The sequence below is a fragment of the Scyliorhinus torazame genome, chromosome 17, assembly GCF_047496885.1.
Source record: "Scyliorhinus torazame isolate Kashiwa2021f chromosome 17, sScyTor2.1, whole genome shotgun sequence".
NCBI lineage: Eukaryota > Metazoa > Chordata > Chondrichthyes > Carcharhiniformes > Scyliorhinidae > Scyliorhinus > Scyliorhinus torazame.
This window is the reverse complement of record NC_092723.1, coordinates 53875553-53898520: the sequence shown is the minus strand read 5'-3', so window position 1 is coordinate 53898520 and position 22968 is coordinate 53875553. Positions and strand designations below refer to the sequence as shown.

The 22968-nt window shown below is 43.8% G+C and overlaps 1 protein-coding gene across 3 annotated transcripts in view; it reads left to right on the top strand.

Moving 5' to 3' along the window:
* Nucleotides 1-7065: 7065 nt before the first annotated feature.
* LOC140393875 (protein phosphatase 1 regulatory subunit 12A-like) overlaps nt 7066-22968 on the top strand; it is a 323102-nt gene continuing 307199 nt past the window's right edge. For all 3 annotated transcript variants that reach the window (XM_072480443.1, XM_072480442.1, XM_072480441.1), the window contains exon 1: nt 7066-7327. In XM_072480443.1, coding sequence (XP_072336544.1) covers nt 7076-7327 — 252 coding nt within the window. In that variant the 5' untranslated portion in view covers nt 7066-7075. The remainder of the gene's footprint in view (nt 7328-22968) is intronic.

The following is a 22968-nucleotide window of genomic DNA, read 5'->3' as shown; positions in this document are numbered from 1 at the left end:
GAATAACCTCAACCAGTACAGGAAATGAACCTGTGCTGCTGGCCTTGTTCTGCATCACAAACGAGCTCTCTAGCACACTGAGCTAATCCGGCCCCCAATTTAACATTGTATCACCTGAATCTTCTTAACCCCATGTTTGAATTCTACCATTACCACCAAGGTTGCTTTAAGCCAAGACTTCAAATGTATAATACTACCATTGCCTTGCTTCCAAAGCACAACGTTGCCAGGTTTATACAAATAACTTGCATGTTTTCGCCCCGTTGCAACGAGTACATCTGTAAACAAAATGCTAATAAATGTCACAGAGCTTTGCAGTTCACCAGTGTCCGATCCAATATTTTGAATATAACACAATGGAAGCAACTATTTGGTTTACTGAGCCTCATATAGATATTTAAGATAGTGATCGATACAGAAAATGTAATCCAGCATGTTACTTCAAATTAAACTGAGGGGCGAGACTGAGGAGCCACCGTGAAGGTGGGAAATTCTAACTTTAGGATTCACAGAATCACAGAATAATTCAGTGGTTAGCACTGCTGCCTTATGGTGCTGAGGACCCGGGTTCGATCCTGGCCCTGGGTCATTGTCCGTGTGGAGTTTGCACATTCGCCCCGTGCCTGCGTGGGTCTCACCCCACATCCCAGAGAAGTACAGGGTAGTTAAAGTGGCCTCACTTAATTGCCCCTTCATTGGAAAAGAAAATTGGATACTCTAAACTTAGAAAAATAGAAAAACACCTTACCTGCTTACCTAATCCCATTTGCCAGCACTTGCCCCATAGCCTTGAATGTAATGATGTGCCAAGTGCTCATCCAGGTGCTTTCAAAAGGATGTGAGGCAACCTGCTCTAGCACCCTCCCAGGCAGTGCGTTCCAGATCGTCACCACCCTCTGGGTAAAAAGGTTTTTCCTCAAATTCCCCCTAAAACACCTGCCCCTCACCTTGAACTTGTGTCCTCTCGTAACACCCTTCAACAATGAGGAACAGCTGCTCCCTATCCACCCTGTCCATGCTTCTCATAATCTTGTACACCTCGATCAAGTCACCCCTCAGTCTTCTCTGCTCCAGAGAAAACAACCCAAGCCTATCCAACCTCTCTTCATAAGTTAAATGTTCCATTTCAGGCAACATCCTGGTGTATCGCTTCTGCAACCCTTCCAGTGCAATTACATCCTTCCTATAATGTGGCAACCAGAATTGCACACAGTACTTCAGCTGTGGCCTCACCAAAGTCCTATACAACTCCAACATGACCTCCCTGCTTTTGTAACCTATGCCTCGATTGGTAAAGGCAAGTGTCCCATACACCTTTCTCACTACCTTATTAATCTGCCCTTCTGTCTCCAGAGATCTATGGACAAACACACCAAGATCCGTTTGTTTCTCCAAACTTCTCAGTGTATTGCCATTCATTGAATACTTCCTATAAACGCCTGGAGAATTGCCGGGTCCGTGGCCGTGCATGGCGACAACCTGCAGGGGTCACGTCGTACATCGTGGCACTGGCCGCATGCAGAGCCGACCTGCCAGATGATGCCCCCTGGACACCACCTCGCCACCCCCGGGCCACCCCACCAGTTCCCCCCAGCCCTTGCCGAAGCCCCCCCAGCCAGCAGCATGGCTCCCCCCCCCCCTGACTGTGGCGGAGTTGGACACAGTCCGCAGCCGCCACGCCGGGTTCACGAAAACTGAGAGAACACGTGTCATGCGCCGTCGGGAACTCGGTCCATCAGGGGGCAGAGCATTGAGGGAGGGCCTTCAGGTAACGTCCTGGGGCCATCCCAAAGGCATACGGCGTACTCCTCGATGAGGACATTTTGGAGGGGGTGGAGCATCTGAAAACAGGCGCTGCCCCCGATTTAGTCGTAAACAGGGATTCTCCCTGTTCCCCGATTACGATATCAGCGTCAAGCAACGGAGAATCTTGCCTCATGATGGGGAGGTTGCAGGCTGTTTTTGACTCAACAAGGTTGAATGACCTTCCTCATTCACAACTTCTCTTGTCATTCCGCTCCAACTTCATGATTCCCACTGTGCTTTTGTCAGAGACATGCTTGTCACAGGTCTGCTGCTTATATTGGTGGTTCTATTGTAGGAATTCACAATGACCTGGGAAATACACTTTAAAGGCCTTTCAAAAGCTGAATGAAACACATTTAATTGCAAAATTGAAATCAGCTAAAATCAAATAGTTGAAAAATACTTTATTGAACTGGATCCGAAGCTCGCAACATGCCCTCAGTCTGAGAACACTCACTTTAGGTCAATCTACGAGATACGTGACCCACACCCCCCGGGATCAATAACCAATTTTCCTTGATTTGAAACTTCACAAGCGTCGTTCTGTAAGAATGAAAAAGGACAAAAAACGTTCAATCCTCAAACTTAAAACAAAAATCCGTTAAATATGTCATGTCGCAGTTAGGGTTGAAGACAGCGAGGTGAGGCATTTGCAATGAAGAAGCCATGTGGACTCGAGATGTTAACCCTTTGCCCACCCACATATCTTTCTGCCTTGATTGCAAACGAATGTTAATTCCGCATTTCGCCGAATTTCCACAAGATGGCACGCCAGGGATTTCCCTTGTGCTGAACGGTTTACAATGATGGGTGCAACCTTTCTTAACGTTGACGGGCATATAGTATTCTTCAGGCATTTATCTCTCACGATGTATGCGCCTGGCGACTGGAAAAACTTCTAAATGTAAGCAGGAGGTCATTTGCATTGTGGGGCTGCAAAGTTTACTAAATATTGTTGATCAAATCTCAAACATAAGTTTAGTTATGTGACTTTTTTTTCAATTGGGGACTTATTTCTATGGCCTACTCCTGCTCTTAGTTCGTATGTTCATGCTTTACACATTCCTTTCCTCACGGAAATTGCACTCTAACTTTTAACTACACACCATAAACAATGATTGTTTGTACCCCCCCAAAGTCTTTGTTATTGTGGTTTCAGATAATGGTATCAATATTGAATGTGAACAGTCAATTTACAAATATAAAGAACAGATTCTTATTCCGTTCTTTCTGCTGCGGTTTGCTAAAACAGAAACTTTGATAGGTCCTAACTTCATAATGAAATTAGGCATTAATATTTTTGTTGCCGCTCTCCACAATTGAACTTGAACTGGAATGTTTGACAGCAATTGGTAAAGCAGTGAATTTGACAAATAGATCTAATATCAATGTTATATTTCATTATGAAAATCCAAATTGACAAGCATGGCAACCAAATTGGCCATTGGTGTGACATAACAAAAGTTAGAGTAATAAAGCGCTATACCGCTTAATGAAATGAGTCGATCAAAGGCTTTCAGCAGGACACTTTTTTTTGTAAGTTGGATACATTACAGTTCCAATGCAGTTATAGACATTACAGAAAAATCACAGTGCAGAGGTAAGAGGAGGTCAAAAATCAAATGAATAAAGCAGCCCCAGGTTACCAAATGTTGATCTGGCAACTGCACTGTAAACATTGAAAAGCAATTGCTGCTGGGTGTTTGAGATTCTTATTGGGATGTTGGAAAATGCCCCTCTCCAATCTACTACATATCTCAGATCAACTGTGTGTTTAAAGAATGCGAAGACTGGAGCAGTCTGCTGCTTCTCCTGTCATAGTAATGGAACTTAAATCCCTACATGGTAATGAATGTGGTGCAATATGTCATGTGTTTACCATGTGAAGCGTGTTACCAACTTTAGAAATAATCAGAATCCACAAAGAGCTGAATGAGTTCACTTCAGATCACAGATCTCCAATGACAATTAGGGTGGGGGGGTTAATGTAATTGTAGAATGGATTGCTGATTGCTTATTAATCAAAATGATTGGCTGTTACTCCTTCATTTACTGTCTGGGGAGTGATTTGTTCCAATGCGTGCTTATAATTGAATCACGTAAATGATTTTCTGGCTATGTTGTATTTCACCATTGAGGTATGATCATACTAAATTAATAGTTGCAGCTTTTTTCTAAAAAAGTAACAAATTTTAATGTCATAAGTAAACAATTAGATCACAGTTTAGGAAATTTCATTTCGCTGTGAGTACACAATCCCACTGATTACATTGCAATAACTTATTTTCAAACTCTTATTTCAGTGTTGAGATATTGGCTGTATATGTGTAATGGCACATCGTTAGGACGTAATTTATTAAGATGATTGACATTACATTAGGTGCCCTTCTCTTAATTTCCTGAGAAGGATAAAGGTGTGTAGAATAAAGTGACATTGTTCTAACTTATAATTTTACTTATGTTTGATGATATCACCAAGATAAAAGCAAATTACTGTGGATTCGGAATCTGAAACAAAAGCAGGAAATGCTGGAGAAACAGAAAAACAGAGTCATCCAGACTCGAAATGTTAGCTCTGTTCTCTCTCCACAGATGCTGTCAGATCTGCTGAGATTTTCCAGCAATTTTCTGTTTGTGTGTGCGCTGATGATGTCACTGGCCATTTTGGTGAACAGTCGATGCCTTGGAGTTTATTTTAATGTAATTTAAATCTTCTGGTGATTACTTAGGTATGATTGATTATTAATAATGTTTCATTTACTTCTCTGCATTTTCCCCGTTTTCTGCTTCTTTGAGTAAAAGTAAAATATATGGATGGTTCTGTATGCATGCATTATATGCAGAAAGTAATCAGAAAGCACCGTATCTTTCATCTTGGCACTCTGCAGCTTTCTGGACTTAATACTGAATTCAATAAATTTAGATCATAACTGTTGACTCCATCTTTTCTTTGCTAACTTGTTTCTTTATCCTTGCATGTTACATTCAGACAGTTTTTTATGTCATCATTCACATCTCATCTGGACCCAACCTTTGTTGCTTCACAGTGTCAGGGCCTCATGTTCGATTCCCGGCTTGGGAGTTTGCATGCTCTCCCTGTATCAGCGGGTGTTCCGGTTTCCTCCCACAAGTCCGGAAAGGCGTGCTGTTAGGTAATTTGGACATTCTGAATTCTCCCTTCGTGTACCTGAACAGGCATCAGAATGTGGCGACTAGGGGCTTTTCACAGTAACTTCATTGAAGTGTTGATGTAAGCCTACTTGTAACAATAATGATTATTAATTATAATGATACTCCGGCCCAGCCCATGTTATGAAGTGTAGTCAGATGAACACTGCTGTAATGTTTGGTGGCTTTTAGAAACAGCTTTGTTGTAGACAGTACTCAAAAATTACTTTATACCTTTTTGACCACATTATTCTAAATACAATGACATAAATAAGATTAATCAGGGTGAGAGTTCCTTTTGGATTGTGACAAATGGCATATGTGTCACGAGTGCATTTGGTCAACTGTGCAGAAATTTGTTCAATAACTATTTTGCATGTAGGTACAGTAAATCTTTGGGACACAGAATTTTCAAAGCAATAAACAGGCTGAAAAGGTGAATGTGTGTTGCCAAAGATGAACGCAACCAGATGTTTGAGGACAAACCGTCATACAGCAATAGATTGGAATCATGTACAGACATTACACATTGGAGCATTAACTGGTTAAACCGACATCCATCCAGCTGTCATTTGTGGATCAATTTCTTACTCTTCCTTCTGTGTTTAATTCATGAGAAACTAACAATTTATCTTGAAGTGATATGATTTGATATGATTTATTATTGTCACATGTATTGGTATACAGTGAAAAGTATTGTTTCTTGCATGCTGTACAAACAATGCATACCGTACATAGGGAAGGAAGGAGAGACTGCAGAATATAATGTTACAGTTAGAATGAAGTTTTAGAAGCATAGAACAAGAGTAAAAGATAGAATTAGAGGGCATGCTGGGCACAGCTTGCAAGAAGTCGCCTCGCCGTCCGGTGCCATCTTGGAAAGACATGAATGTAAGTTGAACAAAAAATAAATCATGTGTAGGTAAGATAATTTAAAGTGCACTTCTTAAAAAATGCCACTCTTTTAAAAGGTGCCACTCATTTAAGATTGAGAATCTTGCACACAAGATTATAAATTAATTACTTTGTTACATATTGAAATATTTTGACTCAACTTTTTTCACTGGTAGTAAGCTGATTCACAAAATAATGTATTTCACTAGAAAATAGTCTATGAGACTCTATACAATAAGATATATTGATATTGTTTACAGATTCAAATGTTTATTTTTCTGTAGATTTAATCTCAGTTATGAACATTTCTGCAATTTTGCATTTGATTGGGACTTTAAAAAAAAATGCTTGTAATTGCATATGCCCATTCATGTTTAAAGTTACTATACCTCAAAGGGTTTCATTCAATTCCCTATTGACGTAAGTCTGTTACACCAAATGCATAATCACATTAGGTGTCTTTAATTTTACAGGACCTATATTTTGTATTTTATTTTCTGCAAACGGGTTGGGCAACATGATTGTAAAATTGGGGGTAATGCGCATTGTCGTAAACTGCTCTGGGATTAAAAAGTTTTTTTTAAATTCTGATCTTTTTCAGATAAATACCAGTATCAAACATATATAACTGCAATCATGGATGCCTGATAAAGAGTTAATATTGCTACCTTATACAAGATTGTGGATAATCAATGACATCATTAAAAGTTACATTGTCAATTTAAAAAGTGAATAAAAGTCAATGTGTGGTATTTTAAGACTGAAAAGGAATTGCACACGAGAGACAAATAAACAGGTCTGTTTACAACAGTTGCTGCTGCACAACACATGATGGATTATGAACCTTTCACTGCACACCTGCGCCTCGGCTTCATTTGCAGCCTCGGCCTCCTCCTGCACTCAGGTGGCGCTGTGGTTGGCGCCCGCGAGTCTGAACCAATGTAAATAATGCACCCTAACCTGATGGCTGAGAAGTCTGCTGCCCGACAGTCGCCTCGACCAATAGCCGACCGGTGAGGGCGGTACAGCCAGCCGCTATTGGTTCTGAGCGGGAAGGCGGTGCCCAATGAGCGCGGAGGGAGGGAGTGGGGCGGGTAGAGTTAGTTAGACGGGCAGTGGCGGCGGCGGTTTTTTGGTGCGGTGTGTGTCTGGGGGGGCGGGGAAGGGGGTGTGTGAATTGTTTTGGGAAGCGGAGTGCGGCGGGAAGATGGCGGACGATCGCAAGCGGGCGGATAACGCCAAGCATCGGCGGGGCGAGCAGCTGAAGCGCTGGCTGGGCTCGGAGACCGACCTGGAGCCGCCCGTCTTCAAGAAGAAGAAGACCCGAGTCAAGTTCGACGACGGCGCCGTGTTCTTGGCTGCCTGTTCGAGCGGCGACACCGAGGAGGTGAAGCGGCTGCTGGACCGCGGCGCCGACATCAACTACGCCAATGTGGATGGGCTGACGGCGCTGCACCAGGTACCTGTCGAGGGGAGGCCGGGCTGCTCACCAACCCCTCCAATCATCCCCCCCCCCCCCCCAAGGGCTCTGGAGAAGGGCTGATGTGCCCCCACCATCCACCCACTCCCAGTTAATGGGTACAACAGGAGTTCCCGTTGATCCATCACTTCATCCAGGGAGCTGCTGTGCCCATTGCCAGGGCGGCTGGTTTGTTTGCATTAGCGGTTCGGCAGGTTGTCCTGGGCTAGCTTGAGCACATTGGGGAGGAGGGGGGTCTCTCCCACCACCACCTTTTTTCCTCTCTTTCCTTCACTGAGACCAATTGTGATGTGTTTTGCTTCTGTCCTTGTAGAACACGAGTTGCATTTGCTTCATCCCCATTCTACCCCTCCCCTCAGGCTATCGGTACTTGCGCTCATACGACCCAATTCCTTCCATCTCTCGCTCTCATCCCCGCCAACCTGATTGGCAAAAGTCACCAGAAAGGACAACTCGGTCCTGCAGCGAAAGGCTCATTTAAAACGCCTTCCAGATGCGAAGGACATGCATGGGTGGACAGATTACTCCACAGGGCGCAGTACCTGGTGCACCAGGAAACCCCTCTGGGCGTCATCGGGCATTTTGCAACCGTGTTCAATGTTAAATCTCCGGTTAACAAGAGTAGCGCTTTACGGCTCCATTGTCTTGTTTCAAACAACGCATGTTGATTTGAATGTGAGCTCATTTATTTTTGCAAATTTCAGTCTCGCTGTGGCACCCCCTTCCTCCCACAGAAACCAAAACTAATTTGAGATTCAGAATGTTCGCCCTCCCAAAAGAAAGTGAGCGCTCCTGCGTTTACCTTTTTGTACACACTGCACCATGACATGTAGGTTTAATTCCATGTGATCAAGATTACATGGTTGGTTGTTTCTCCTCGAAGTGCGACTTAAAAAAACTTTCACTTGGCAGGAGCAAAGACGATTGTTTTCTCACCCACTGTTACTATACTGTTATTTGAATTGGGGAAAATACAGCAACAGGTTTCTGTTGTGGTTAAGGTGCTTGATTCAGCTTTTCAACTGTACATATGTTTGGGAAGTTGCAATAATTTCTTATATTGTTATGATTATGGGTGGCGGACCTGTGTAACCTTGCTGACTCTTGTTAGTTTGCCAGGTACTTAATGTAAAAATGCCATGCTTTTGACCTCTTGTGCAAAAAATTCACTTTATGGGACGTGAGCACCAGCATTTATTGCCTGTCAATAACTGCTCTCTATTTCGGAGGACATTTGAGTCAGCCACATTGCTGTGGATCTGGAGCCACATGTAGGCCAGACCATGTAAGGACGGCAGATTTCCTTCCCTAAAGGACATTAGTGAGCCAGATGGGTTTCCTAATCATTGCTCCACCACTGCTGGCCGTGCCTTCAGTTGCCTGGGCACTTAGATCTGGAATGCCCTCCATACACCACTCTGTCTCCCTATCTCACTTTTCCTCCTTTACGGCATTTCTTAAAACCTACCTCTTAACCCAATCTTTAGTCATCTGACTAATTACCTTATTGTGGCTTGGTGACATTTTGTTTTCGAATGCTCCTATGTAGAATCCTGGGATGTTTTATTATGTTAAAGGTGCTAGATAAACATGATTTGGTATTTTAATCCTGCCACTACATCATAACTATCTCTGAAACTGTCACATGGCTTAAAGGCAAGCAATTAAATTTATCAGCTGTAATGACAGCCGGTGACCTTAAGGGAAAAAAGCTTGCGCTAATGGGAGGTAGGAGTTCCAATGCCAAAATTTAGTAATGCAAAAATAACACCCTTAATGTGCAGTATGAGGGCATGTGGGAAGATTCTGGTAATGCCCTTAACTGCTTTCTAATTATTTATTGCCAGATTCCTTTAAGTGCTAATGCACACATACTGATTTCAACCAATGTTTGATTATTTGTATATATATATAAAATGTAATGGTTACAAAATTAGTGTTTGTACAAAATCTGCCTTGGCTTTTATCGGCAGTGTAAATGTAGTTGCTTCCTCTGCACCAATGTGGAGGAAGTTATCATCTGTTACAGTAACTAGCCGCTGTTACAGTTGATATGCTCTGTTTAGGAGCGCACTATATTGGCACTTGAACTTGCAACAAATTACAGTAGGACAGATTGCATTTTCAAGGACTTGAGCATGGATATTGACATCACAAAACCAAGTCAAAAGGTCGTGATGGGAACTAATCAAAAATGTCGTGGATCTTTCTCGGAGTTGATTTTCACATTCCAATTTGCTTGTATTCATATTTGTTGGTGGACTTTCACAGGATTCTGAGAAAGAATGAGGACGCATATGAAAATACAATGTTTTTAAGAATATGCTAGTTGAGTAGAGGGAGAAACTCAAGACAGACTTCCTTTAGTTGGGCGCTAGAAATGGCAATACTGGGTGCACATTGCAGATTAAAATCTGTAATGTGTGCTGCTGCTTTTGAGTTCTGTGATGTATGAAAACTGTTTTTGTTTTGGGGTTCCTGGTTACTATACTGAAGTTTAACCTTCAGTATGTTAAACTTGCCATACTTTGCAAGTCTACCATTTTATCAGTTGTGTATGGAGTGACCTTCATTTCACATTTTCCATGAACATTTAATTAAGTTGTACTCCGCTGCGTGACAGCAGCAATCCAGAATTAGAGAACTATTGTTTTCAGACACGTATGCATACATTGCTGAGTATCATCTGCAAGCATAAAGTGCAATTAGAGAATAATCAGTGCCAATGAAGTGCTTTGCATGGATTAAACAGCTAATAGTGCTGTATTAGAACAAATGACCATCTGCAAATGTGAACATCTTTGTGTGTAGCTGATCTTAATATAAGCTTAGGAAGCATGAAAATTGTTACAATTTTGGAATTTGTTTGGCATGTGCTCAAAAGTATTATAGAGCATTAGGCAGGATTAATTTTGCAAGATACTTGCAGGGCAGCCCGGTAGCGTTGTGGATAGCACAATCGCTTCACAGCTCCAGGGTCCCAGGTTCGATTCCGGCTTGGGTCACTGTCTGTGGAGTCTGCACATCCTCCCCGTGTGTGCGTGGGTTTCCTCTGGGTGCTCCGGTTTCCTCCCACAGTCCAAAGATGTGCAGGTTAGGTGGATTGGCCATGATCAGTATTTAGTATCCAAAATTGCCCTTAGTGTTGGGTGGGGTTACTGGGTTATGGGGATAGGGTGGAGGTGTTGACCTTGGATAGGGTGCTCTTTCCAAGAGCCGGTGCAGACTCGAAGGGCCGAATGGCTTCCTTCTGCACTGTTAATTCTATGATACTTTGAGACTTATTTATAAATTGTTCCTGTTAGTTTTTATTCTTTAAATCTATTGAAATTTGTGAGTTTAAACTTTGAACATTATTCCCCTACCTATTGGCAATTTTTGTAGAAAATAAGATCCATCTATTGGGAAAGCAGTACAATTGTGGGACTAGAGATGAAGTTGTATTTTATGTAATGTTGATCATAAGTAACTGTAATGAATATACCTATTTCACTTCTCTTTTACCCCCACTCCCCAGTTATTTCTTTGTAAAAATACATTTCATTTTTGAGTAATGCTTTTGTATTGTAGGCACTTTATTATACTGTATTTTATTCATTTACGGGATGTGGGCGTCATTGGCTAGGCCAGCATTTATTACCCATTCCGAGTTGCCCTTGTGAAGGTGGTGGTGAACTGCCTTCTTGAACTGCTCCAGTACCTGAGGTGCGAGTACACACAGGGAATTCCAAGATTTCGACAAGTGATCGGATAAGTGAGTGGTTTGGAAGGAACTCCCAGATGGTGGTGTTCCCAGATATCTGCTGCCCTTGTCCTTTTTAGATGCTAGTGGTCATGGGTTTGGAAGGTGCTGACTAAGGAGTCTTGGTGAATTCCTGCAATGTATCTTATAGATGGTATACACTGCTGCTGTTGTTCGTTGGTGGTGGAAGTGAATGTTTCTGGAATGGGTACCAATCAAGAGGGCTGTTGTCCTGGATGGTGTTGAGCCTCTTGAGTGTTGTTGGAGCCACACTCATCCAGGCAAGAAGGGAGTATTTAATCATAATCCTGACTTGTGCTGTGTAAATGATAGGTGGATTTTGGGGACTCAGGAGGTGAGTTACTTGCTGCAGGATGTGTAGCCTCTGACCTGCTCTTGTAGCCACAGTATTTATATTGCTAGTCCAGTTCAGTTTGTTGTCAGTGGTAACCTCCATGATGTTGATGGTGGAGATTTGCCAATGTTAATGCCATTGAACGTCAAGAGACAATGGTTAGATTCTCTTGTTGGAGATGGTCATTGCCTGGTACTTGTGTGGCTTGCATATTACTTGCCACTTGTCAGTCCAAGCCTGGATATTGTTCAGGTTTTTCTGCATTTGGGCATGGACCGCTGCAATTGCACGAAAAAGAAGTGCACTGAATGATCAGATATATTTATAGCTATGTTGGCCACGTTAATAGAATCATAGAAGTTTACAGCATGGAAACCAGGCCCTTCGGCCCAACCAGTCCGTGCCGCCCAGTTTTTACCATTAAGCTAGTCCCAGTTGCCCGCACTTGGCCCATAACCCTCCATACCCATCTTACCCATGTAACTATCTAAATGTTTTTTAAAAGAAACAATTGTACCCGCCTCTACTACTACCTCTGGCAGCCCATTCCAGACACTCACTACCCTCTGAGTGAAGAAATTGCCCCTCTGGGCCTTTCTGAATCTCTCCCCTCTCACCTTAAACCTATGCCCTCTAGTTTTAGACTCCCCTACCTTTGGGAAAAGATGTTGACTATCTACCTTATCTATGCCCCTCATTATTTTATAGACCTCTATAAGATCACCCCTAAGCCTCCTACGCTCCAAGGAAAAAAGTCCCAGTCTATCCAGCCTCTCCTTATAACTCAAACCATCAAGTCCCGGCAACATCCTAGTAAATCTTTTCTGCACTCTTTCCAGTTTAATAATATCCTTTCTATAATAGGGTGACCAGAACTGCACACAGTATTCCAAGTGTGGCCGTACCAATGTCTTGTACAACTTCAACAAGACGTCCCAACTCCTGTATTCAATGTTCTGACCAATGAAACCAAGCATGCCGAATGCCTTCTTCACCACCCTGTTCACCTGCGACTCCACCTTCAAGGAGCTATGAACCTGTACTCCTAGATCTCTTTGTTCTATAACTCTCCCCAACGCCATACCATTAACTGAGTAGGTCCTGGCCTGATTCGATCTGCCAAAATGCATCACCTCACATTTATCTAAATTAAACTCCATCTGCCATTCGTCGGCCCACTGGCCTAATTGATCAAGATCCCGTTGCAATCCTAGATAACCTTCTTCACTATCCACTGTGCCACCAATCTTGGTGTCATCTGCAAACTTACTAACCATGCCTCCTAAATTCTCATCCAAATCATTAATATAAATCACAAATAACAGTGGACCCAGCACCGATCCCCGAGGCACACCACTGGTCACAGGCCTCCAGTTTGAAAAACAACCCTCTACAACCACCCTCTGTCTTCTGTCGGCAGCCAATTTTGAATCCAATTGGCAACCTCACCCTGGATCCCGTGAGCTTTAACCTTCTGCAACAACCTACTATGCGGTACCTTGTCAAAGGCTTTGCTAAAGTCCATGTAGACAACGTCTACTGCACTGCCCTCATCTAATAGTTAATAGTTTGACTGATTAACTTCAATTGGTTAGTGTAGCTTCTAGCACATTCAGGATTGTTCAAGTGTTGCTGAATCACGTTTAACATATATATTGTTTGGGCTTGTTGTGTGGGCTGGTTGAGGTTGGTCTGTAATGTGCTTATTCTGAACAACTGACGGAACATGCTGTTTGATCAGCCAGTTTCTGGGATGTATGGCCTACGTAGCTGGTATCGCACTGGCACTGAAGTATATACATGACATTGCTGAATTATGTGGTAGGCAGAATGTCTTTTTGGATTGACGTCATACATCTTGTTGGTGGAAAATACCATTTGCCTAGCCACTATGGCAGCAGTCTGAAATGGCTTGTTTAACCTGTTGTTCAAATTCTTGATGCTTTCTGGGAAATTTGAGATAGACCGGGTACTTTTAATGATTGAAAGTGGCGGCCTTGGGTTCGTTTGCATGAAACATGGCGCACAATGATCTGATCATTGTCCAGCAGGATAGCTTTGCATTCAAATTTTGCATCTACCTTGCTGTTTTAAATGTTGCACCACACAAAAGACTGTCCAGGACAAAACTGTCCATTTGATTGGCACTCCAGGCACCACCTTCCAAACATTCTTGACACAGTGGCAGTGGTGTATACCACTGCAAGGTGCAATACAGCAGCTCACCCAGGCTCCTTCGACAGCATCTTCCAAACACGTGACCTCTACCACCTAGAAGGACAAGGGCAGCAGATGTGTAGGAGCACCACCACCTGCAAGTTCTCCTCTAAGCCGTCCTGACTTGGAGCCATATCACAGTTCCTTCACTGTTAATGAGTCAAAATTTTGGAACTCCCTTCCTAACAGCATTGAGTGTGCCTACACCACATACACTGCAACAGTTCAAGAAGGCCGCTTACTATCTTGGGAAATTAGGATTGGGCAATAAATGCTAGCCTGGTCATTGCCCACGTTCTGTGATCGAATAAACAAATGGGGGTTGAGGTTACTCACTTCGGTCATTTCAATAGAAAAGCAAAACATTTTTTAACGCCGTGCAATTTGTAAATGATCATAGGAGCTAGGGTTTACTTGTCCAAGTTAGGTTGCAGGTACAACAAGCAATTGGGAAGAGAGTTGGCATGTTGGCCTTTTTTTGTAAGGCATTGGAAAACTAGAATGAGGGCCATAAGCTATAGGAGCAGAATTAGGCCATTCGGCCCATCGGGTCTGCTCTGCCATTCGATCATAGTTGCTATGTTCCTAATCCCCATTCTTCTGCATTGTCCCCATAACCCTGAACGTCTGAGGATCCTGGGATTATATTCATTGGAGTTTAGGAGGTTGAGGGGAGATCTAATAGAAACTTACAAGATAATGAATGGCTTAGATAGGGTGGATGTAGGGAAGTTGTTTCCATTAGCAGGGGAGACTAGGACCCGGGGGCACAGCCTTAGAATAAAAGCGAGTCACTTTAGAACAGAGATGAGGAGAAATTTCTTCAGCCAGAGAGTGGTGGGTCTGTGGAATTCATTGCCACAGGGGGCGGTAGTGGCCGGGACGTTGAGTGTCTTTAAGACAGAAGTTGATAAATTCTTGATTTCTCGAGGAATTAAGGGCTATGGAGAGAGAGCGGGTAAATGGGGTTGAAATCAGCCATGATTGAATGGTGGAGAGGACTCGATGGGCCGAATGGCCTTCCGCTCCTATGTCTTATGGTCTTAACCCCTGATCACCCCTGTGCAGACAAGCTGGCACATTTGTTCGCGGACATCTTCAACCTCTCCCTGCTCCATTCCAAGGTCCCCGCCTGCTTCAAGCAGACCACCATTATACCAGTGCCAAAGAACCAGGCAACGTGCCTCAACGATTTTCGTCTGGTGGCACTGACATCGATCGTAATAAGTGCTTAAAGAAGTTGGCAATGCAGCACATCCAACTCCATACTCCCAGAATGCCTAGATCCACTGCAATTCGCACACTGCTGCAACCGGTCTACAGCAGACGCCATCTCCCTGGCACTGCACTCATCCCTGGAGCATCTCGACAACAAGGACACCCACATCAGACTCCTATTTATTGACTATAGCTCCGCCTTCAACACCATAATCCCAGCAAAGCTTCTGTCAAAGCTCCAAAACCTAGGACGTGGCTCCTCACTGCAACTGGATCCTTGACTTTCTGACCCATAGACGACAATCAGTAAGGATAAACACAACACCTCCACGATAATCGTACTATACTCCCTAAACATACATGACTGCGCGGCAAAATTCGGCTCCAATTCCATCTACAAGTTTGCTGACGACATAGCCATAGTGGGTCGGATCTCGAACAACATTGAGTCAGAATACAGGATGGAGAACCTAGTGGAGTGGTGTAACGACAAAAATCTCGACATCAAATCTGAAAAGAGCTGGTTGTTGACTTCGGGAAGCAAAATATTGTACACACTCCTGTCTGTATCAACAGGGCTAAGGTGGGGGTGGTTGAAAGCTTCAAATTCCTAGTTGTGCGCATCACCAAAAATTTGTCCTGGTCCACCCACTACGTACTACGACCAAGAAAGCACAACAGCGCCTATACTTCCTCAGGAAACTAAGGAAATGCGGCACGTCCACATTGACTCTTACCAAACTTTACCATGTAAACCATCCTGTTTGGCTGCATCACAGCCTGATATGGCAACTCTCAGTCCAAGACCGTAAGAAGCTACAGAGTCGTGAACACCGCCCAGTCCATCACACAAACCCGCCTCCCATCCATTGACTCTGTCCAAACCTCCTGCTGCCTTGGGAAAACGGGCAGCATAATCAAGACCCCTCCCACCCGGCTTATTCACTCTAGCAACTTCTTCCATGGGGCAGGAGGTACAAAAGTCTGAGAATGCGCACTAACAGATTAAAAAACAGCTTCCCCACTGTTATCACACACCTAAACTACCCTCTTAGGACTGATCTGATCTCTTCACACACCTTTTCTACCGAGTAGTACTACACTCCTGTATGCTTCACCGATGCCTGTGTCTATGTATTTATGTTGTGTATTTTATGTTTGCTCTAGGCATTTTCTTTTCATGTACAGAATGATCTGTCTGAGATGCACGCAGAACAATACTTTTCACTGTACCTCGGTACACATGACAATAAATAAATCCAATTCTTACTAATCAAAAGCACTAGGTTTGTGCTTGAGGTGCTGTTAACTACAGAGCTACAGACCAAGAGGTGGAATTAGACAGAATAGTTCTTTCTTAGAACATTAGAGCAAGAGTAGGTAATTTAGTGTCTTGAGCCTGCTCCACCATTCAATACGAGCATGGCTGATCTCATCATTGCCTCAACTCTACCGTGTTGCCTGTTCTCCATAACCCTTCAACCCATTACTAATTAAAAATCTGTCTAACTCCTAAATTTACTCCGTCGTAGCATCCACCGCATGCTAGGGTAGAGAATTCCACAGATTCACGACCCTTTGGGAAAAGGTAGTTTCTCCTAAATTCCATTTTAAATTTGCTACCCCTTATCCTAAGACTATGACCTCTCGTTCTAGAATGCCCCACAAGATGAAGCATCCGCTCCACGTCTACTTTATCCATACCTTTTATCATCTTGTATTGCGCAGTTTGATCTCTCCTCATTCTTCTAAACTCTAGAGTATAGGTCTAAACTGCTCAATCTCTCTTCATTAGACAAACCCCATGAGACTGGAACTCCAATGCCACTACATCTTTCCTCCAATAAGGGGACCAAAACTGTGCACAATACTCCAGGTGCGGTCTCACCAATGCCTTGTACAATTGCAACACAACTTTCTTACCATTATACTCTATTCCTTTTAGCTATAAATGGCAACAGCCCATTCACTTTCTTTATTATCTGCATGCTAGTTTTCTGCAACTTGTGTACGAGGGCACCCAGGTCCCTCTGCACCCCGAAGTCTCTATCTATTTCAATAATTTGTCTTTCCATTTTTTTACGACCATTTCCTCATTGCAACCTACTGTCCCACCTATTTTTGTGTTAACTGCAAATTTAGCTATAAAACCTTCTAGTTAATATAGATTGTAAATTGCTGGGGCCCAAAGACACCCCACTTGTTATACCTTGCCATCCAGAAAAAGACCCATTTTTGCACATTCTCCCCCTGTCTGCGTGGGTTTCACCCTCACGACCCAAAAGACTTGCAGGTTAGGTGGATTGGCCACGCAAAATTGCCTCTTTATTGGAAAAACAAAATTGGATACTCAAATTTTTTTAAAAAAGGACCTATTTATTCCTACCCTGTCTTCTGTCCGTCAGCCAGTCTTCTATCCATGCTAATAAATTACCCCTAACCCCATGTGATCTAACCTTGTGTATTTAACTGCACCTTCTGGAAGTCCAGATATATTACATGTACAAGATTCCCATTATCCACTTGGCTCGCTACATCTTCAAAGAGCTCCAGCAAATAAGTCAAACATGATTTACTCTTAATACCATGCTGACTCTGAAGGATTCTGTTTTTACTTTCCAAATGTGTGATATTACATCCTTAATAATGGATTCTGACAATTTCCCAACAAATGTTAAACAAACTGGTCTGTAATTTCCTACATTCTGCCTCCCTCCCTTTTTGAATAAAGACGTTACATTAGCATTTTTCCAATCCATTGGAATCTTTCCCATGTCCAGGGAATTTTAGAATATTATAACCAATGTATACACTGTCTCAGCTGCAGCTTCCTTTAAAATCCTAGGATGTAGGCCATCAGGTCGTGGGAATTTGTCTGCCTTCAATGCCAATAATTAGTTGCGTACTGTTTCCCTATTGATGCTGATTGTTCCAAGTTCCACCCTTTCTATTACCTCCTGAATTACCCGTGCCTATAGGGATGGTACCAGTGACCTCTACCTTGAAAATTGAAGTAAAATATTGATTTAGCAGCTCTGCCATTTCTGTGTTCCCCACTATTAACTCTCCGGTTTTATCTTCCAAGAGACCTTGGCTCTTATTATTCCTTGTTTTAGTAGCCCTTTGTTTATGTTTGAAAGTTTCCCAATCTTCCTGCCTGCCTTTGCATTTAGGTGCACCTTAGTTTTTGTCTTTATGTTGTCCTTGACCTTCTTGCTTAGCCATGGATGTTTTCTTTACCCCTCCTACCATGTTCCTCTCTGGCATATATTTTAGTTGTGAGGAATTGAGTATCTCCTTAAACATCTGCCACAGCTCATTCGCTGTGCTGCTTTTCAGTCTTCCTGCCTACTCTACTTGAGCCAAATCTGTCCTCATGTCTGTATAATTACCTTTGTTTAATCCCAGAATGCTAGCGTGGGATTGTACGTTCTCGCCCCAAAATTGAATTCTGAATTCTATCATACAATGGTCACTATTATTATTCCCTCGAGGATCTTTAACTATGAGGTCATCAATTAATTCCTCCTCATTACACAGCACCAAATCCCTGCTCCCTGGTTGGTTCCACAACATATAGTTCCAAGAAACCATCTGTAATGAATTGTTCCAGGAAACAATCTCTAATACATTCAATAAACTCTCCCTCGAGGCTACACTTGCCAATTTGATTAATCCAGTCTATGTGCATATTAAAATCATCCACTATTATTGCTGTACCATCTGTACACACCCCTAGTATTTCCTGGTTTATACTGAGCCTCATTATGGAACTACTGGTTGGGGACCTATAGACTACTCCTACCAGGGACTAATTCCCTTTGCTTTTTCTTATTTTACCCAGACTGATTACACATCTTGATCTCCAATGCTTGTATAATTTCTCATTACAGCACCGGCCCCTTTCTTCACCAGCAAAGCTCCACCACCTCCTTTTCATTTCAGTCTATCTTTCCGAGATACTGATTACTCTTGGGTGTTCAATTCCCAGACCTGGTCGCCTTGTAACCATGTCTCCATAATAGCCACCAAATCATACCCTTTTGACTCTATTTGCATCGTTAACTCATTAATTTTGTTCTCTATGCTTGAGCATCTGGATATAAAGCTTTTAAATTTGTCGTACTGTTAAATTTCCTCTCTCTTTTATTATTCATTGTTGCAGAAAGGCATTCACCCATTCTGTCCCTCATCTTTATTTTATGTGAAGCCTAGTTTCATTGAATAACCTTTTGGTATAATTACAGGAATCATTTTTTTTGGTGTGTAGTTCATTTTAATTGTAAGCAAAAACTTTTTTTTTCATCTTCTGCAACACAAAATTATCAGTTTTGATAACACATTCTATACTTTATGAACCCATAAGCCCCAGCAGGCTCAATGAGCATATATAGATATTTTGAAAGTGGCAGCATATTTCTCAACTTGGCTTCATACCATCCAAATATCAGGTGATTTGGATTATTCATGAAGGTCCGCCTTCTCAACCTTGCCCCTTGCCTGAGGTGTGATCCTCCGGTTAAATCGGCAACAGTCAGCTCTCTCCCTCAAAAGAGGAATGATGTGGAGATGCCGGCGTTGGACTGGGGTGAGCACAGTAAGAAGTCTTACAACACCAGGTTAAAGTCCAACAGGTTTGTTTCAATGTCACTAGCTTTCGGAGCGCTGCTCCTTCCTCAGGTGAATGAAGAGGTATGTTCCAGAAACATGTATATAGACAGATTCAAAGATGCCAGACAATGGTTGGAATGCGAGCATTAGCAGGTGATTAAATCTTTACAGATCCAGAGATAGGGTAACCCCAGGTTAAAGACAGCCCTGGCTTGACACAATTCACACCTCTTTAACCTGGGGTTACCCCATCTCTGGATCTGTAAAGATTTAATCACCTGCTAATGCTCGGATTCCAAGCATTGTCTGGCATCTTTGAATCTGTCTATATATATATATATGTTTCTGGAACATACCTCTTCATTCACCTGAGGAAGGAGCAGCGCTCCGAAAGCTAGTGACATCGAAACAAACCTGTTGGACTTTAACCTGGTGTTGTAAGACTTCTTACTGTGCTCAAAAGAGGAAAGCAGCCTATGGTCATTTGGGCCTATGGCGACTTTACCGTGGCGAATTGGGTCATGAGGCCCATCGGGTCTGCACCGACCCTTGGAGCACTCTGCCGAAGCCCACACCCTCCACCCTGTCCCCGTAACCCTGTGACCCCACCTAACCTTTTTTGGACACTTAAGGGACAATTTAGCATGGCCAATCCACCTAACCCGCACATCTTTGGACTGTGGGAGGAAATCGGAGCACCAGGAGGAAACCCATGCAGACACGGGGAGAATGTGCAGATTCCGCACAGACAGTGACCCAAGCCGGGAATCGACCCTGGGACCCTGGAGCTGTGAAGCAACTGTGCTACCGTGCTGCCCAAATGTGAAATAAAATACAAAATGTTGTTAATATGAAGCTGAAGAAACACATTTGCTTAATAATGGTTTAATAGAACTTGAAAGCTAAACAGCTATTTAGTAAGAAAAGGGGAGAGAACCAACATGAGTTCAATGACCTGCGTACTGCTGAGTACAAAACTGTTGGGGCAGCTTAGTGTGTCCTATCCACCTACCCTGCACATCTTTTTGGGTTGTGGGGGTAGGGCCCACGCAGACACTGGGAGCATGTGCAAACTCCACACGGACAGTGACCCAGGCCCGGATCAAACCCAGGTCCTCAGGGCTGTAGGCGGCAATGCTAGCCACAGTGCAGATCCTAGGAAATGTATTATTATTTGTAATAGGTTTGTTGTAAATCAACAGCTCACGTGAAAAGTATGCAAAATGATATTTTTCCAGTACAAAAAGTGACAGTTTACAAATTTTGATTATCTTGACCAGTGATTTTCCAAACCTTTTTTCCTGGGACCAACTTTGCCAACCAGCCAACCTTCGTGACCCATACCAGCTGACCGTCATGACCCACGGCAGCCGACCTTCGCTTCACATTTGAAAGGGGAGCCTGCTTTGTCCGCACGATCTCGCTCTAATCAGGTTCAAAGAGGGAGTGGGCAATGAGCATGTCGGGTGCAGAGTTTAGCCAGTCCCTTTGTGCCATCTTCATCTTTATGATGACCGAGAATACAACCTTGCACATGTGGGAAGTCATGAAGGGCAATAGCAACAATGTTTGACTCAGCACTGGAAACTCCTGGGAGATGCTACTGCAGAGTGCTGACAGCCTCCTGGGCTTTTGCCGTGTTTTTAATGTGCTATTACAGTCAGTTATAGCAGCGTAGTATTTTCATTTGGAGTCAGCTGTAAGTTAATAACTGACTCTGGGGGGACGTCCGGTGGCGGCTATGAAGGAGTAAGTCGCATATTTGGTGGCTCCCGCTTGGTTCGGACTTTTGGACCTTTTCCCCTGATTTTCTACCGGATTTGAATTGAAAAATTGATGACCGAGGCAATTGTGTACTGAATTCCCACATCAGTGTATGGAGAGGAGGACTAGAAGTGCTCACAAAGGCAGAAACAGAAAGACAGAGAAGGCTTGGGCTGAAGCTGCAGGGGGAGAAAGCATGGCGGAGGACCGGATCTCTGGCTCGGCGACCCAGTGGTCAATGGAGCAGCTGATGCAAGTTCTTCAGGAGGGCTTTGCTAAGCAGAAACGGGACTGCTTGGACCTGATAAAAGAGTCAATTGAGCGGATGGAACTTAGATTGGATGCCCAAGATCGGGCGATCCAGAAAGTAGAGAAGGCGCTGGCTGACCAGGAGGAACATCAAACCGCAGTGGAGTTGGAGGTGGGGATGCTGAGACCAGCAGAAAAAGCTGGAGAAGGTGGAGGACCTAGAGAATAGGTCCCACCGGCAGAACTTGAGAATCGTTGGGCTCCCGGAGGGGTCCGAAGGAGTGGATGCTGGGGCATACATCGCAGACATGTTTGAGAAGCTGCCGGGGGATGGGGCATTCTCCCAACCGTTGGGAGGTGGACAGAGCTCACAGAGCATTCGCGAGGAAGCCGCGAATGGGAGACCCCCCCCCCCCCCCGAGGGCCATGGTGATGAGATTTCATAGGTATTTGGATAAGGAACGTATTTTACAGTGGGCCAAGTAGACACGGAGCTGCAAATGGGACAACAGTATCCTGCGGATCTACCAAGACCTGAGTGCGGAGGTGGCCAGGAGAAGAGCGGACTTCAACCAGATCAGGTTGACCCTTTTTCAGAAAAAGGTGAAGTTCGGACTGTTGTATCCGGCCAGTCTCTGGGTCATGTACGAGGAACAGCACTTTTATTTCTAGTCGGCTGAGGAAGCGCTGGACTTTGCGAAAAGGAAAGGACTGGTGGTGGACTGAGAACTTTTGAACTTTGCTGCAACTTTAAAAAAAGTTTCTCGTTTTTTGTTTTGTGGATGCTGTCTGTAATGCCTTCTGTACTGATTTGGGGCTAGTTGCAAAGATGAGTAAGTTAAGGTTTACATTTGCACTGTTGGGGGTTGGAGGTGTGCTTGTTTCGATTTTGGATCTCTTTCTTGATCTTTATTTGTGTTTTGATTTTCCTGTTTTTTTCTGTTGGAGATTGTGTTGGGATTGTTTGTCATTGGAATATGTATGTATGAGCGGTGGGGAGGGAACAATAGGTGGGAGACTTTTTGGCGCCAGGGGTGGGGGCCACCAAGCTAGCTGGGTGGGCAAGCTCACGGAAGCATAGTAGGGGATGTGCATGTTAGGTTTATTAATTGGGGTTGAGTTATATTGTGTTGTTACTGGCGGGGGGGGGAGGAAAATGTTCTGCTGACGAGGGAGGGACTTGTGCCAAGGGACAGAGAGGAGGTTGGGGGCGGAGGCTGCCTGTGGGCGGGCTGGTGGAGGTGCGGAGCACGGGCTGGAGGCTGGCCCAAAAAAAGGGATGGCTGATCGGCAAAGAGGGGGGGGGGGGGGGGAATGAGCCCCCCATCTAGGCTGATTACCTGGAATGTACGAGGGCTAAATGGGCCGGTCAAGAGGGCTAAATGGGCCGGTCAAGAGGGCATTCGTGTTCGTGCATCTGAGGGGACTGAAGGCGGACGTAGTAATGCTGCAGGCGACGCACCT